The 15,269-nt window shown below is 44.9% G+C and overlaps 1 protein-coding gene across 2 annotated transcripts; it reads right to left on the bottom strand.

Moving 5' to 3' along the window:
* Positions 1–787: 787 nt before the first annotated feature.
* Positions 788–13,267, bottom strand: LOC104629709 (organic solute transporter subunit alpha). 2 transcript variants are annotated; one of them, XM_075774883.1, is made up of 8 exons: positions 13,042–13,267; positions 11,433–11,584; positions 11,243–11,316; positions 9,525–9,683; positions 6,443–6,554; positions 5,394–5,540; positions 3,926–4,031; positions 788–3,440 (listed from the first exon to the last, which is right to left on the bottom strand). In XM_075774883.1, exons 1-8 carry the CDS (start codon positions 13,118–13,120, stop codon positions 3,253–3,255), a joined length of 1,017 nt encoding a protein of 338 aa, XP_075630998.1. In that variant the 5' UTR covers positions 13,121–13,267; the 3' UTR covers positions 788–3,252. The 2 variants fall into 2 exon arrangements, with proteins under 2 accessions (XP_075630998.1, XP_075631005.1); XM_075774890.1 differs by lacking the exon at positions 13,042–13,267 and adding an exon at positions 12,683–12,931.
* Between the last annotated feature and the right edge of the window lie 2,002 nt (positions 13,268–15,269).

Below are 15,269 nucleotides of genomic sequence, written 5' to 3' on the forward strand. Positions count from 1 at the left end.
CTTCTGTTCTCATGAATTGCTTCCAGATGCCTAAACTCTCTTAACCTTCGATCACACATCTCTGTGTATGCTTATCTTTCTATTTAATGGTGTTGGTACCTTTTATCATCACAAAAGACACTGATACAATTAACTTTACCCTTCCTTATATGATAATCCCAAACAAACATAGCATAAAGGTTATGTCCTCAACTTAACACTCAGTACTTTACAGCAACTGTATAAAATGAGCTGTAAAATTTATCTTCTAGCTTTCATTAAATGTTTTCAAATGCTTTAATCACAAACACATAACTGATAGCGAATTTTTTTTCACTGACCTGAAAGGGATCCTTATCAGAACTGAGAATGGAGGAATTTCCGGCTGTTTTGTTTTTCCACACTCAGACTTGCCTAAGGTCCAACTTGGAGGTTGTGATTTGCAATGTTTTAATTTCAAGAGCACCTGAACAAACGCACTGCACTGCGGGCCACCTGCTGCCCCTGGCTGCGAGCTCCCAGCCACCTACCTAGATGCCGCACCTCGATTAGGCAGGCTGCAGCTAGTGGTCTGAGCCAGAGGTAGGGAAGAAATTCTTAATTTAAAAAGCTCAAAAAAAATTGTAACAATAAGACCCATACATTCTGCTGTATTCACATAAGCTGTTACTCAGGAAAGCTCTTAGACACATATTTAAGATAAGGTATGTCCAATTTTGCTCTGAAAAGTGCAAGAAAGTGATTTTTGGAATGAGACCTCCATGACTGTACGTAGTAAAAAGAAGCGTCTTTGCTGCCAAATCAAAGTCTGCTTGACAATCACCACGGTACATTTTATTGCTGAAATACGTCAGATGAAGATCACAACAAATATTAAATATCTATCCAAAAGCATAACAGCTAGTCATACCTGTGGCTAAATCAGGCCCACATTGACGTTTACAACATGTATTTAACTGGCCCTTCAGAGACATGACGGATAACCAGACCAACAGTGATGGGTGAAGGCTCTTGCCATGCCCCACCAGCTGCCTTCGCTGGACCTACAGAGACTACCACTTCTCCATACGCTCTATCTGGTTCTGAATGCGCTGGCCATGCTATGGCGCATGGATCTGCTCTTCCATGCCAGAGATCCCATCCACCAAGGCATGCCCCGTGCAGAACCGCTACAGAAAACATTTTCCAGCAATGCTCATTTGTCTCATTTGCTCTAGTAATTAAAGTCCTTTCTACAGCAATTCACAAAGATTCCTTACCAACTCAAAATATTTTATTGTCCGCTTTTGAAGCTGCTTGAACTCATGGCCAACCGTTTTTAAGTACTGCTCTGCAAGTCTACAAGTGTACCTGTGGCCTAGATTACACCGATATAAAGCAACATTAGGAATATACTAACAACAGCCATGATGTGAAAATACATTAAGAAGATTTCCCATGTTAAGAATATGTTAGCTGATCCCAGTTAATTCTACTGACACGCTGTAACGCAGAGTAAAAATTTTCACCTAAATTATTCTTCAAGGGAAAAGTGTAGATTTTCTCACATTAATGAGTTCAAGAATCTCTATTAATTACCCAGACTGCCTGCTTAGAAAAAAATTAAATATAAAAATTGTTTCAAGCATTTCAAAACAATAATAATTCCCTTTTTCTACTATAATAGAATCCTTCTATTGTTAAAGAAAATATTATTTCTGACCTCAGTCAGAAATAAAACATTTCGTTTAATTCAGCCACCTTTTCTACTTCCAGATGGTTCACTAGCTGTTTTCAGAATATTTCATTTTCCACCAACTCCCAAAATAAAAGCATTTTTTAAATTCCTTGTAAACTAAAAATAAATCCCACTATCTGCTGGAGCGAGGCCAGAGGAGGGCTACGAAGATGACCAGAGGGCTGGAGCACCTCTCCTGTGAGGACAGGCTGAGAGAGTTGGAGTTGTTCAGCCTGGAGAAGAGAAGGCTCCGGGGAGATCTTATAGCAGCCTTCCAGTACCTGAAGGGGCCTACAGGAAAGCTGGAGAGGGATTGTTTATCAGGGAGTGTAGTAGCAGGACAAGGGGTAATGGGTTTATACTAAAAGAGGGTAGATTCAGACTAGATATACGGAAGAATTTTTTTACCAGGCTAAACAACCCCAGTTTCCTCAGCCGCTCCTCATAAGACTTCTGCTCCAGACCCTTCACAGCTTTGCTGCCCTTCTCTGGACACACTCCAGCACCTCAATGTCCTTCTTGTAGTGAGGGGCCCAAAACTGAACACAGCACTCGAGGTGTGACCTCACCAGTGCCAAGTACAGGAGGGCAATCACTTCCCTACTCCTGCTGGCCACGCTATTTCTGATACAAGCCAGGATGCTGTTGGCCTTCTTGGCCACTTGGGCACACTGCTGGCTCATATTCAGCCGGCTGTCGACCAGCACCCCCAATATTCCTTCAATTGCTCTTATCCCCACAGCACAAGGATCCTGAGTATCACTATTGCCATTTGCCAAGCAGACAACCAAAGCACCACGTATCATCACAGATCAGCGGCAGAAGATGTCTCAGACTCTAACTCCTACTTTCTTTTTCCAGGCCAGTGACAGAGAATCTGCCATCTCTAGGAAGAGCATCTGCCAGTGACAAACAGCAACTGTGTATTTACCACATTAGGAGGTGATTTGCCAAGGAATGTAAGAAGTCTTGCCCTAAAGAGATCATAATTTCTGTAGGTGAAGAGCCCAGACAGGTCTGGGGATTTCAGAACAAACATATGCAAATGTATCTACTGATCAGAATTAGCTATGGTGAGCTCATGGCATAGAGTGAGAGATGATAAATTTTAATGGAGGAAGCAATGGAAAAGGCTGTGTTGGACATATGACAGCAATCCAGGGTGAAATAAGATTTTTAAAAGTCAAAAGAGATGAACAAGACTGGCTCTGGATTAACTCTAAATCATAGCCATTCTAATAGCTAAAAAACAAAAATAAAATAAAACCACATTGTGAGACAGTCTGGCTACCATCAAGTGCTCAATAACAACATATAACTACATGGTATGAAATCTTACTAAATTACATGGTGTGAAAACACTCACACCATGTATATATCATTGGAGAATAAATGGGGTTATCTTTCCACTAGTGGTCCTTTCAGTAGTACTACAGCTCACAGGCATTTATGTCAGAAGTTGTTCTGACATGGACAGTGGCTATTTGTGGTGCAAGGATATACAAGCTCCTGGAGCTGAGCTTCCCGCTGCTGCAGACCTGGAGCACAGAGGGCTTCTAACCCCTTGGCAATCCATCTTCACTAACTGCGCCATTCAGGATAATCTTAGGAGTCTGCTTGTTGTCCCCAGCTTCTTCAGCCATACACTCCGGAGGCTCCAGGTCGTCGTATCTTCTCCGATAGACCACCCTTGAGATTAGGGTTATCAGAAACATTTCCATGATGAGGAGCTGCTGAGTTATATCTGCCCAGAAAAAAAAGGGAGACAAAGAAAAGCCCCCAAAAGGGGGAAATGACAATCAGACACAAAGTGAATACCTGGATTATTAATTTTCATCTGTACAAAAGGAACAAACTTTTACCATCCTGTCCCCATAATGGAGTGTGTCTCACACTCGGCAATAAAATCAGTTACAGAATTACAGTATTGCCCATCAATAAGCACACAATAAGTTATGCATTCAAAATGCAAGAGATTTAATGGTCATTATGTATGTTGATTTCTTGCCCTCTCATTTCTGATTCCAATTCTTCTCATTATCAAGTTTTTCTCTGCGACTATGACAGCTTTAAAACTTTTGTTATTGTTTTTTAAGTAAAAGCTGAGATTCTCCAAAAGCTACATGATCCCAGGAAATTAATAGTTTGGGAAAACACCAGATACTGCACTTAGCAACGCTGAACTGGCACCTTTATAAGTAAATGAACATCCTTCCCAAAAGAACTTACATGCTCCTCTTGCTGAAGAGGAGAGTGGTGGAGCACAGGGAATAATTCTTTGCTTGGCCAAGATGTTGATAATAGCTGTCTGCAAGTGGTTCAGAATGAGGATAAACTACACCCGAAAGAGAAAACAGATGCCTTAGCTACCAGGAAAAGGTTTAGAGTTCACACAACAATTCCGCTTTCATAACAGACCCTCTTTTGCCTCGTTTCTCCCTTCTTTCCCTCTCTTTCCTCCCATCTACCAGCAGGTTGCCGGCCATTCTGCAGAATTCATCTTTAGGTGAGGATGATATTGCTCTGAATGTGAGTGTTAAATTAAACCTCTGTTTGAAAAGTGTTTCTTCTCAGCCCCTCATTTGGGAGGTGCAATACATCCAGAGCTCCCAGCTGGGATTTTAAACAATACTGAGCTCTGAATAATAGGTAACATCTAACCAATGAGCTTAGTGGAGGAAGGACTCAAAGAACGTTTTTTCTGTTGTCTCCTCTTTTTGCCACAGCAGGGAGATGTGGTGCTCCCCATGTTATATGGGACTGGCTTCTTTGCCACAAGGGATGAAGGACTCTTCGCAGCTTGCCTTCAGCAACAATCACGCATCATATTACCTGCTATTTACTGAGCTAGGCCTTCGCTGCCTTGGAGATATCAAAGTGTCTCTCTAGCTGCTGGTGGAACTGCCTGAGTATAAGCCCTTGCATTAAGAGAGTTTGCCATCTTAAACCTGGATTTACCCTAACGTAGCGCTGCAAGTGTGACTATCCTGTTTATCGCATTCATAAATGCTTACTAATTTACTTAACAGAGACCTTAGTATGCCAGCCTTTCTATGTGTCCTGTTCAAGAAGGATGCATATCCAAGGATTCTGCTATACTCTCTTCAGGGTGATGTGGAAGAAGGTGGCCTTGTCCCCAGGCTTTTTCCATCTAACCTATCTGGTTCTGTTCCTTACTGTTTAATGATTCCCAGCCAGGATTTTCATTATTATCTAACTCTGAAGTGCAAAATGACCAAGAAAAATGTTGTCGAAACAGAACTTTGTGACATGCTGAAACAGTTCAAACAACAGCCACCCACACAATGCTCCACATCCTCTCCTAGTTTTTAAAAGCATACACCAGCATTTTAACATTGTGTTTCAGGAGACTGCATCCACAAAGCTTCCCTCAAGCCCTGCAGAAGGTGCTGTTTTGATTTCAGTTGCCTAAAGATGAATGGATTTTACGTGGCTTTCACATCTCCAGCAGTCCTGAGAGACTAGAGGTAAATTGACTCAAGCTGAAACTGAACAGCAGCCAAGGAGAGTGCTTCAAAGGGATGCAGATTTAATCAGGTAAAAAAAATGCCTTTGCACAGTGCATTTAATGGGGAAAAAAAATACTATAACTTTTCAACAAAGGACTAAGAACCAGAGAGACAGTGTTGTATCAACAGTTAAGAGAAATTCTTATCAGAAATATTAAACTTCTCACCTGATAAAGAGCAAACTTTGGGATGATTTTCTTAGAGATAAGGAGAGTCCTGACTTGTTGAAACATGATTCCAACTGGCCACAGAGCAATAATGGTGAGAACACCAACGAAGCAGCTAATCCATATTGCAGCTCCTTTGGGAGACAACTGAGAAGCAAATCAAAGAAGCGTACCTATAAAACTTTACAGTGCATTTTACTGCTTCCAGGAAGAAGTTACAAACTGGATGATGCAGATGTTAAGATGCTTGTTTCTATCTCCATGAAAGATGATGGCCCAACAGTTGCTGGGATTTGCATGGGGAAACTGCACAGTACCAACCAGAGAGTTACCACAGTGCTCCCACCAGCAGGCACAGACATGTCAATCTGTTCAGCCTGGGAAGGTAACGAATGACACGACCCATCAATCTGACCCCAGCAGCACCTGGGAAGGCTCAGCACCTCATGAGAGTGTACTCAGCATGACAGCTCAGAGGGATCATTTATTTTACTACCATGAAACAACAAAAAAGTATTACTTTTCATCTGAATTATCTAAGAGGTGCAAATTTTTAGCAGATACAGACTTCTCCATCATCTTGCTGCCTACAAAGTACAAAGCAGAAGTACAGTACTATCTTTTCTACTTTGCACAGATAGAAAAATCACCATGAGTTGCAGGAAAAAAACCCACAGGATTTGGCTTCCTGTTTACATGCCAGTACATACATTTGTTTCTTAAGGCTGTACCTTACAAAACACAGGGCAGGTACATCCCACAGGGCAACTTGCAGTCCTGCTATTCTAACCATACAAGCTGGGAAACATGCTGGAGCATAATCTGATGCCCAACCCACTCTGATGCCCAGTTTCTTTCCAAGACAAGCCAGGAAATGGAAAGTCTGGAGGAAGGCAGAAATTATATGCTTCAGGATCTCAAAGGAATATAGTAAGGACCCACTTGGAAGTACTCCCAGATTTCACAGTTTAGTTGTAGGCTGAGATACTAACATCAACCCTAAAATCCATGAATTTTGTGGACCATCTCTGATTAAAATATTTACTTACATTGTAAAGGCTGTAATTGCCATTAGTCCAAAGCACTATTGACAAAAACATGAGCACGGGTCGAAAGAAAGCAAACTGAAAGGTGCCCAGCTTCAGCCAAAAGAGGGTTCGCCTGGCCAAAACAAAATAAAAAATCACATAGGCTAAAATCTTATTAGCAACCTTAATAACATTTTTTGGATACTGTCAACTGCAAAACTTTTCCATTCCTGTAGCATGTGGCTAAAATCTGGGGAGGAATAGCTTCAAGATTAGAAAATCTTTCCAAGAATTACCCAGTGTTTATTTAGTAAAGTCTCTACAAAAATAGTACTTTTCCTGTTCTGCAGCAATTACGTACTAACCGAAGCTAGGCAAAACATGGTGTCTTTCTCTGCCCCAAAGCTAACCAGAGAGCCAGTAGCAGCATAACCAGTTTCTGAACAATAATGCCACTTCCTTGTTGCCTTACTATTTCAGTTTTCTGACAAAACTGGGCAATTTGGCCTTCCTCCTCAGTCATTTCCTAGTCCTGTGGTAAATCAAGCAAGGGAATCATCCAGACCTAGGTGAAACAACTGGTATTTTTTCAACAACGCATCATGAATACTACCATGTAAGCATCTGGTTTTGCTCCTCTGTACTCTAGAGAGTGAACTATCTTTCGCTTGGCCAACTGCACAAGGGCAGCGGGACAGCTCAGGATTTCTGTCAGTATAATCTGCATCCAGAACACAGCCCATACACAGTAACCTGGCCAGACAGCATTAAAGGTCACCAGGAAAGGGGCAGATGCACTTGCAAACAGAGGACATGAAAGATGACTGACCTGAACTCGCCTTCAACCTTCACAGGACAAGCTGCGGCTGCTGTGGCTGGCTCACATTTTAGTCTATCACTGTGCATTTTCCATACTGTTAATGTTGCCTTCACTGTAGCTCCTTGGGCCCTTGAGACTGCATCAGAGATGGCTCAGCAGACAACAGGCTGCCATTTAGTACGTTACAGGATATAGCCACAAACCAGGAATTACAGGAATTGCTCAATTAATATAGCTAATGACCACAGGGTTATGACCAGCGCAAGCACAAGTGGAAGGGCCTACAACTGGCCAGCCATTTAGCGCATGGCCTTTTCAAAGATTTATTATTCCCAAAGGGTTTTAAGAATAATATGACAAACAGTGCAGTCACTGCAACACCAGGAGTTGTCTTCCTTGTTGACACAAGTCTACCTTTCTTAACCATCAGGTCTCTTCTGCCACATCTCTCCCCACTGTATGGCTTCTTACTTTGCCTCATCTGTCTACTGTACTTTGTTAGCGTTCCCAGGACTGCTCGATAGTATATGGCTTTTAAAAAGAATTAATCCCTCCCTTGGCGTATCTCCCTGTTTCCCCAGAAGATACCTAAGGGAGGAATATGAGACTGACCTTTCTCTGGTATAGCTTGCCCATATTTTAAAAAAAAAATTGTACCCTGTAATGGGAAAAGGCTAGAAGTCAGAAGCAGAGACAGCAGATGGGTTTCCCAGTGCTGCAGATGCTCGAGAAGGAGCCCTAAGCCCACTGCAGAGCAAAAAGCCTTTTTTTTAAGACAGCTATCCTTCCTCCCAGCAGTAGTAGGCACTATCTAGCTCCTGATGGAGTTAATATTAGCTAATCTCATCCTGGATAAACCGTCACTGGACTGATCAACAGCAAGGCAGAGCTCTCCCAAGCTCCCAGCTACCACAACCTATACAGAGGGTGACAGACATGGAAAGAAGAACAAACATACCGGTGACACATTAGATCTATAGCACAGCTCTGTCCCATGGCATTTCTTCAGCTCTGACTGCTGAAATGAGCCTGAACCAATGCCCATGAAAATTAGGAGGAGTCATTTAGATCCATATCAGTAGTTGCTGATTTTACATCATTGTATTACATCCATTTTTGGAGATATATTTTTCAGTCGGTTTACTACCCACTCTTCTTAGTGCCCCCTCCATGTAAATAATTACTGTTATTCCATTAAAATAAAATGATGGAAACAAGAGTTTAAATTCTAATACCAAATAAGGCAGTTTAAGGAAGAATTCTTATGAAAAAAAATGAAGAATTTTTGCAAAAGCATCACAAACCACTACGTTGCGTTCTGTTTGCCACTTTCATTTAACCAGACCGTAAAGTCCCTAAGGTCCCTCTGACACTAATGTCCAGGCCCCCATGGAAACATCTCTGCCTTGCACAGTCAGTCCTTCAGCTTTTGCTCGTAATGAGAGAAACATTCTCATACTCTGTGCCAGTAGGAAAGCCCTGGGAAATACATGAGGCTTCCAGGCTGTGAAGCAGTGTGTAAATGACAGGGTGACACTAGCCAGAGGAGAAGCCCCACCAGGCAGTGCTCAAAGGAGGCAGGGTTTATGTTACAGTATATTGTCTCCCATAGGTGCAGCTCTCCGTCCTCACCCTGCTTCTCAAAGGTAATACAAAATTTAGTAGAAGAAAATATTTGCTTTTGCCTCACCAGACAATGCCATTTCATTGAGATCAAAGCTTTCCAGGAATTACATCTATTTGTTGTTTTAAAAATTATTTTAATCTGAAGTAATTTTAAAGTCAAATTTAGAATGAAACGTTGAAGAGAAATTTTCTTTCAATGCAGCCTCAATTTGACAATTCTGCTTGTGAAAAATACCCGATTTGGAGACATTTGTTCCCTTCTGGAATGAAAAGAAACTGAAATCTCAATTGTTAGTTTTTCTAGAGTAGAAATTCCTCCACCCACACACCACTGCTTACTACAGAAATGGTTTCTTGGAAGAGAATGGGATTAGTTGGGGAGATACCACAGCGCTCAACATTACTATGAGTGGGAACACCGCACTGCGTTAAACTGAGAGAGCTCATGCTCTCGACTCTTGTGCAAAATTCTGCATTATAAAAATGAAATAAATTAGCGATGGTGTACAGCCTCAAAGTGATGGCACTGTTTAAAAGAGACAGCTTGAGACTGACTTTCGGGAAGCAGGGAGGCCCTTTGCAGTAAGCCCGGCCTTGCCAAGTTGGCTGCATTCCAACAGCCATTTTCCAGCTGGGAAATCTTAAAGGGCAACTCACCTAGTGATGCGCACACGAGGGAGGCAAAGGCAGCAACAGCAGCAGGGACCAGTGCTGATCTTGAAGCGACCATTTTCAAACCGTCTGAGGAGCAGCTTTTGACCTCCACACTCTTTAATCATCATCAGCAGGAACTTGTGGATAACTACAGCAAAAAATCTAGGAGAGGAAGAAAATGCCAGCTTGAATTTGCCTGTGTGTCTCTTGTATGCTGAGCAGGCCAGTGCCACCTTCCGTCCAGGATTTTTACAGCTTGTGCTTTGCAATCAACAAAAATTCTAGCACTAGCTGTGAAAAACCTTCTGCTTTCCATCACCTTGGAGGACCAGAACTGCCCTAACATCACCGAAAGAGGAATAAACTGAGGCACAGAGCAGCTGTGGAATTGCCCAAAGCCACACTGGTGGCTGGTGGCAGAGCTAGTATTAAAGCACAGGCTTTTCTGGCCCAAGCCATTATGGCCGTATTTTTCCATCAGTTATCCAGTCCTGACTGGTCCAAACTTTTTTGAACAAGTTCTCTTCCTCCTCTAAAGAAAACCCCAAAACCAACAACAAACATGGATAGGTCCATATATATATTTTTATTTAGTTAGTTAGTTATCATTGAATGTGCTGGCCCAGTCAGGATGAGGTTCCTCTGCAGCCAAAGCTGATTCAAGCACTGACTGCAAGCCCACATCTCCCTCCTTCACCAGCTGCACATTCTCAAGCCCTCCCAGGAACTAGAGATTGCACAACCGCCCTTTCCTCCCTGTCCTAAACTGATTTAGGGAACTGATTCACTGAAATCCAACACCACCAAATAAAAGAGGTCCTCTTCAGCTGCACTGCTTCCGTAGAGGAGCTTGCTGTACAGCTGAAGACTGTGAGTGGCAGTGGATGCAAGACAAGAACCTGCAGCTTGGGCAAGGGAGGAGAGGGGATGCAGATAGGCTTAAAGTGCCATAGGACTGAATCCTTGGAAGTTTTTGGTAACCTGCACAAATCGCTGCATGCTCACAGTGTTCCCTACTACTGTGTTTTCCCTCCTTTTTTACTCTACTCTCTTAGTAAATGCAATGTGACAAAGGCTGAGACTATTCATGAGAGTCTGTGATACTGTCCTGCAGTTGGTTCCAAAATCATCACAAAATCAACTGTGGAGTGCCCAAGGCCACAGCCTCCCCCCCACCTGGCTTTGCCTACCAGGGCTGCGCCATCATCTCCAGAAAGCAAGGACTACATTTCTCTGTTCTTCTCTGTGCATGTCAGAGCTGTCACGCTTGTATAGAAAGTGCTTTTATCAGGACAACTGCGGAACATTTTTACATTGATATACTCATTGGAGGTTCACTTGCCACCATTAATAACAGACCTCCATGGCTCATCATTAGTAAAAGCGCAGAGAAGTCACAGGTCAGAGTCTCACTCCACATGACACGCAGAGAGAGGAAAGAAAGAGTACCGCTTCAAAGCTACTGTCAATCTGAGGGATCAATTACATGCGAGTCACAGTTCTTTCATACTGAGGTTCCCACACTAGGAGACTGTAACACTGGGAACTGCTTTAGCATTTTCCACCTCCCAGAAAAGAGCTGCCAAGAGATTTCAGCTCAAACCAAAAATTACTAAATTGTTAAATTTACAAAATGACTGTGTTTACCAAGAGCAGTGGATGTTTAAGGGGAAGAAATTCAGGGTTTGGGGCAGCTGTCTAGAAACAAGCAGAATACTCACACTGCTGCTGTGAAATCTGTAAACATCGTTGAGCGAGGAATCCACATGCCAATGCATGAAGTAGTAGCAATCACCTACAGAGAAAGGGAGGAGACTTGTACAAAGGGCAGAGATAAAGCAGGTTCACGTGGATTTTCAGGGAAACCCTATTTTCAACATTCAATTTTATGTCTTTTCCATGATAACTTACTGGAGCTGCAGCATTAATCCAAATTATGATTGATCTTTTGGAGGAGGGGATTTTCCTGTAAATGTAGACTGCTTCCTCTATAAACACCAGATTGGCAATTAGTGTCATCAGAGTCAAGATTGCAAAGAGAAATCTCCCCGGTAGGTCAAGACCTGCAGAGAGAAAAGAAAACAGAAAGTTCTGATTTATTTCATAAGCATTCCAAACATTTAATGTTCACCATTTGTTTAATGACACCATCCCTGAGGGGCTTCTTAGCCCTATTCCTGCAAAGACTTGCACTCATCCTTAGCTACATAGCTGGACCATTGACTTCACACGATGATTCAAATATTAAACTTAAGTTCATGACTAAATCTGTCCAGGATCCACAGACAGCATATAGGAAGAATATGCCTTCACGTTCTCAAAGCATTATGCAAAAGTCCCCTTCAGAAAGGTGGAGTTCCAAGACAAATGTCCTTAGAGGAATGCAAATACGTAACAGAATATAAACAAACATATAACACGTAATATAAATACAGTAAATACATATTCTGGGAACTTTTCCAGGCAGACTACAAGCAAAAATGTATTTACTGAGTATTAGTTCTTTGCTTCTGTTTTATGTTCATAGGCATGTTTGTGTATAACTTCCTTAGGCATGCAAATTTTTTAGAGCTTGGTGGAAGTTTGTGGGGCACACGAACAGGATTAGCTCCTGATATATCTAGCCTGAGAAAAAACTTAGTATCTTCACCAAATTCTTTTTTACTTCTCCCTTATTGCTGCATATGGGTATCAACATTTACCTGTGGCTGATGGTTTTGTCTCCCTTGATGCTTGGTATGGATATCAACTTTTACCTACGGCTGATGGTTGAGGTGGATTTTCTCCCAAGAAAGGTGCTTCCAGAGACAGAAGAAAGCACTGCAGTGGAGTCATGCTTAATTTAGGGGAAGTTCACAGTCATCACTGATACCAACTGTTGTAGCGGCCGTAGCCTATCTAAAGGCATACCAAGCAGTGCTTGCAAAGGTGAGCCTCTGCCCAGCCTCTTGAACCCAACCTGCTTCAAAACCCCCAAGACTTCCAGGCGTGGCTGCGGTCCACATCTCAGCGGACATCTCCACACCCTAGATCTCACCACGTATAAGCCTGAGACGAGAGCGGAGTCTACGTGCTGGTTCAGTGCTTGGTTCGGCACGTACCGGGAGGCCCCGGCGCTCCCCGTCGACCACCCTTCCCCTCGCTCCCCCGTTCTCTCACACCTCCACCTGCAGCTCTGGGCTGGGGGCCTGATGTCCATTCTCCCTTCCTCGAAGCCGAAGGCAGCTCGGCCCCCTGCCAGGCGGAGGGCCCGCCGGCGCTGGCAGCCGCCTGCCTCCGCCCCGGGGAATTTTGTCGCCGGGAAGGAACGGCGGCAGGGGATGCAGGGGCAGCAGCACAGGCGGCGGCGGAGGCAGCCACCGTCAGCCGCCGCCGGTGGGTGCTGAAGGCGGATCGCGGCCGGGCAGCGGGCCGTTAACGGATGGGCGGCAGGCGGAGGGGCCGCCTGGCAGCGGGCAGCCCCCCTCTCCCTCACGCCTTTCCTCCCCTCGCCCCGGCTCGGGCGGGCTGCCGCACTTACTCTGGAGAAGTTCCTGCGAGTAGGGCGGCTCGCTGGCGCCGCAGGACGGGTGGAGGGTCCCGTTCGCTTCGCCCTCCATGGCGGCGCGAACGCCGGCCCCCGCCAGGGTGCCCTGGCAGTGCCGAGGGGACGGGGGACGGGCGGCGGCGGGGATCGTTGTCGGCCCGCTGGTTCCTGGCGAGCGCGGGAGCCGCGATGCGCAGCCCCGTTGCTCGGAGCCGCCGAGGGGCGGTTAATGATTAGCCCGGGAGCCGGGGCCGGGCGGGTGGCGCCCAGGGTCCGGCCTCCGCGCTGCGTCCTGGTGCCAGCGGCCCCGGGCACCGGCGGGTGGAAAGTGTCGAGCCCGGGGAGCAAGGCGCCCACCTCGCTCCCCACTCCATCTGCGAGGAGCCGTGTCCCGGCTCTTCCCGGCGGCTCTGCTCGGCCTGCATGGAGGGGCTCTTGCAGAAGCCAGTGAGCCCCCCATCCTCGTCCCCTTCCTTCACAGGCCCAGGGTGTCAGGGCACCTGGAGTCAGGTCTCGCACAGGAGCAAGGGCTGCCAGCCGAGGAGGGATGGGGAATCAACTGAGGAATGGGCTGGATTCCCCAGTGCCATGTCTGCCTTCACCCCAGCCCGGTTAGAGCAGCCCTGGGCACTACACTGTCTGCAGGGGCCTGTGCAGGTGGAAAGTTACTCGTTGAATGTAGCAGATGTTCAAAGGATTTTCCATGGAGGCCTTCACCAAAGACTTCCCGATAATCTTGGCTCAGTGAGATGAAAAGCTGCACCATCTTCTGCACTGGCTGAAGGAGAGCACGTCGAGGGTAGGAATACACTGAGAGATTCTCCACCTGCCCACATGTTTCACTTGCTGGAAGAAGCTTTCTGCAGCCTTTTCAGCCGTTTCCAGGAAGAGGGAATGAGTAATGAAGTGATGGAGTTTGGTGATAGCGAGTTGTTCTGGATAGTGAGACTGAAAGCTGGCTGCAAGAAGCAGCAGAGGGATGCTTACAGATCCTGGTGACAAGACAGCGGGTGACACGCTGTATCAATAAACGCAAAGTAGTGTTTGGGGGAGGAGGGCAGCCCTAACTACCTATGCAATGATGAACTATTGCCACTCAGGAAAAAGATCTTGGGGCCACAGTGGATAGTCCTCAGAAATGATGGCTGAGGAACCAGCATGGGAGAAAATGCAAAGGAATGCCAGGAATTAGTGGATAAAGAAGGGAAGACATAAAATGGCTAAAATACATGTGGAAGCCACCTTTCATCAAGTTGGTATTCCAGAAACTTGAACAAATTGAGGGGAGGTGGGAAATTTAGGGACTGTGGGATGTTCATAGGCACCATGGGCCCTGGTGGTAAAACCTGGCATCTTGCAGTTTTCACAGAATTCCCAAAGGTTTTACAGGAAGGACAGGCTGGACACTGAAATGCTGCCAGCAAGAACACAGGGATGAAGAGAAGTGAGCTGCTCAGTGGCCAACACCAGCAGGTACTCAGCTGAGAAAACGCAGATCCCTTCCAGTGTGGCAGGATTTGTGATGGACAAAGCTACTGACAGCCTGTTCTGTTACTGTCAGGAGGGCTTGGTTGCAGACCAAAGCCATTTATTTTGAGTCCTCCTTGGCACAGCAATGCCATTGTTTTCACTGCATTGAAAGGTGAAGCAGAGAGCTTTACAGTTTCACTGAGAGGGATGCAGCAGTAACTGGCTGTTAAAATGTGGTATCTGCCCAGTCTTCACAGGCTGCCCAGAGCATCCTCCATCCAGCACATCTTCTGCTGCCCAGCTGCAGAAAGATACAGGCAAAATTCTTGAAACATCATTTCAGATTATTTTCTGTTTGGAAGTCTGTTTACTCATCCTGAAGAAACAGTTGCTAGTAAAGGGGGAAATAGCCTTAATACACCATGGATTTTCTACCCAGTTTTTATCAAACTCCTTGAAGATGATCATGTATTCCAAAATGTGACCAAAAGCTCAAGTTAGGATTTGCTGAGATGGAAAGATGGCCCAAGGCCTTTGAACGTTCTTCCTGAGCCGAGACAACAGGATTCCCATCTGCTGCTACTTTGGTTGCCAGCTCCTTGTATTCCCTGAAAGCTAAAAATAAAAATCCCTTTCCTGTGAATCCCCTTTTTGAATGAGGCAGGTTTGTCTATGCTTTTGTTAAAGAAATCCACACGTTAAGCATAGGGGTGACAAAACTCATGGCTGTTTTACCATATTTAAAAGAAACC

Source organism: Balearica regulorum, chromosome 1 (assembly GCF_011004875.1).
Source record: "Balearica regulorum gibbericeps isolate bBalReg1 chromosome 1, bBalReg1.pri, whole genome shotgun sequence".
Classification (NCBI taxonomy): domain Eukaryota; kingdom Metazoa; phylum Chordata; class Aves; order Gruiformes; family Gruidae; genus Balearica; species Balearica regulorum.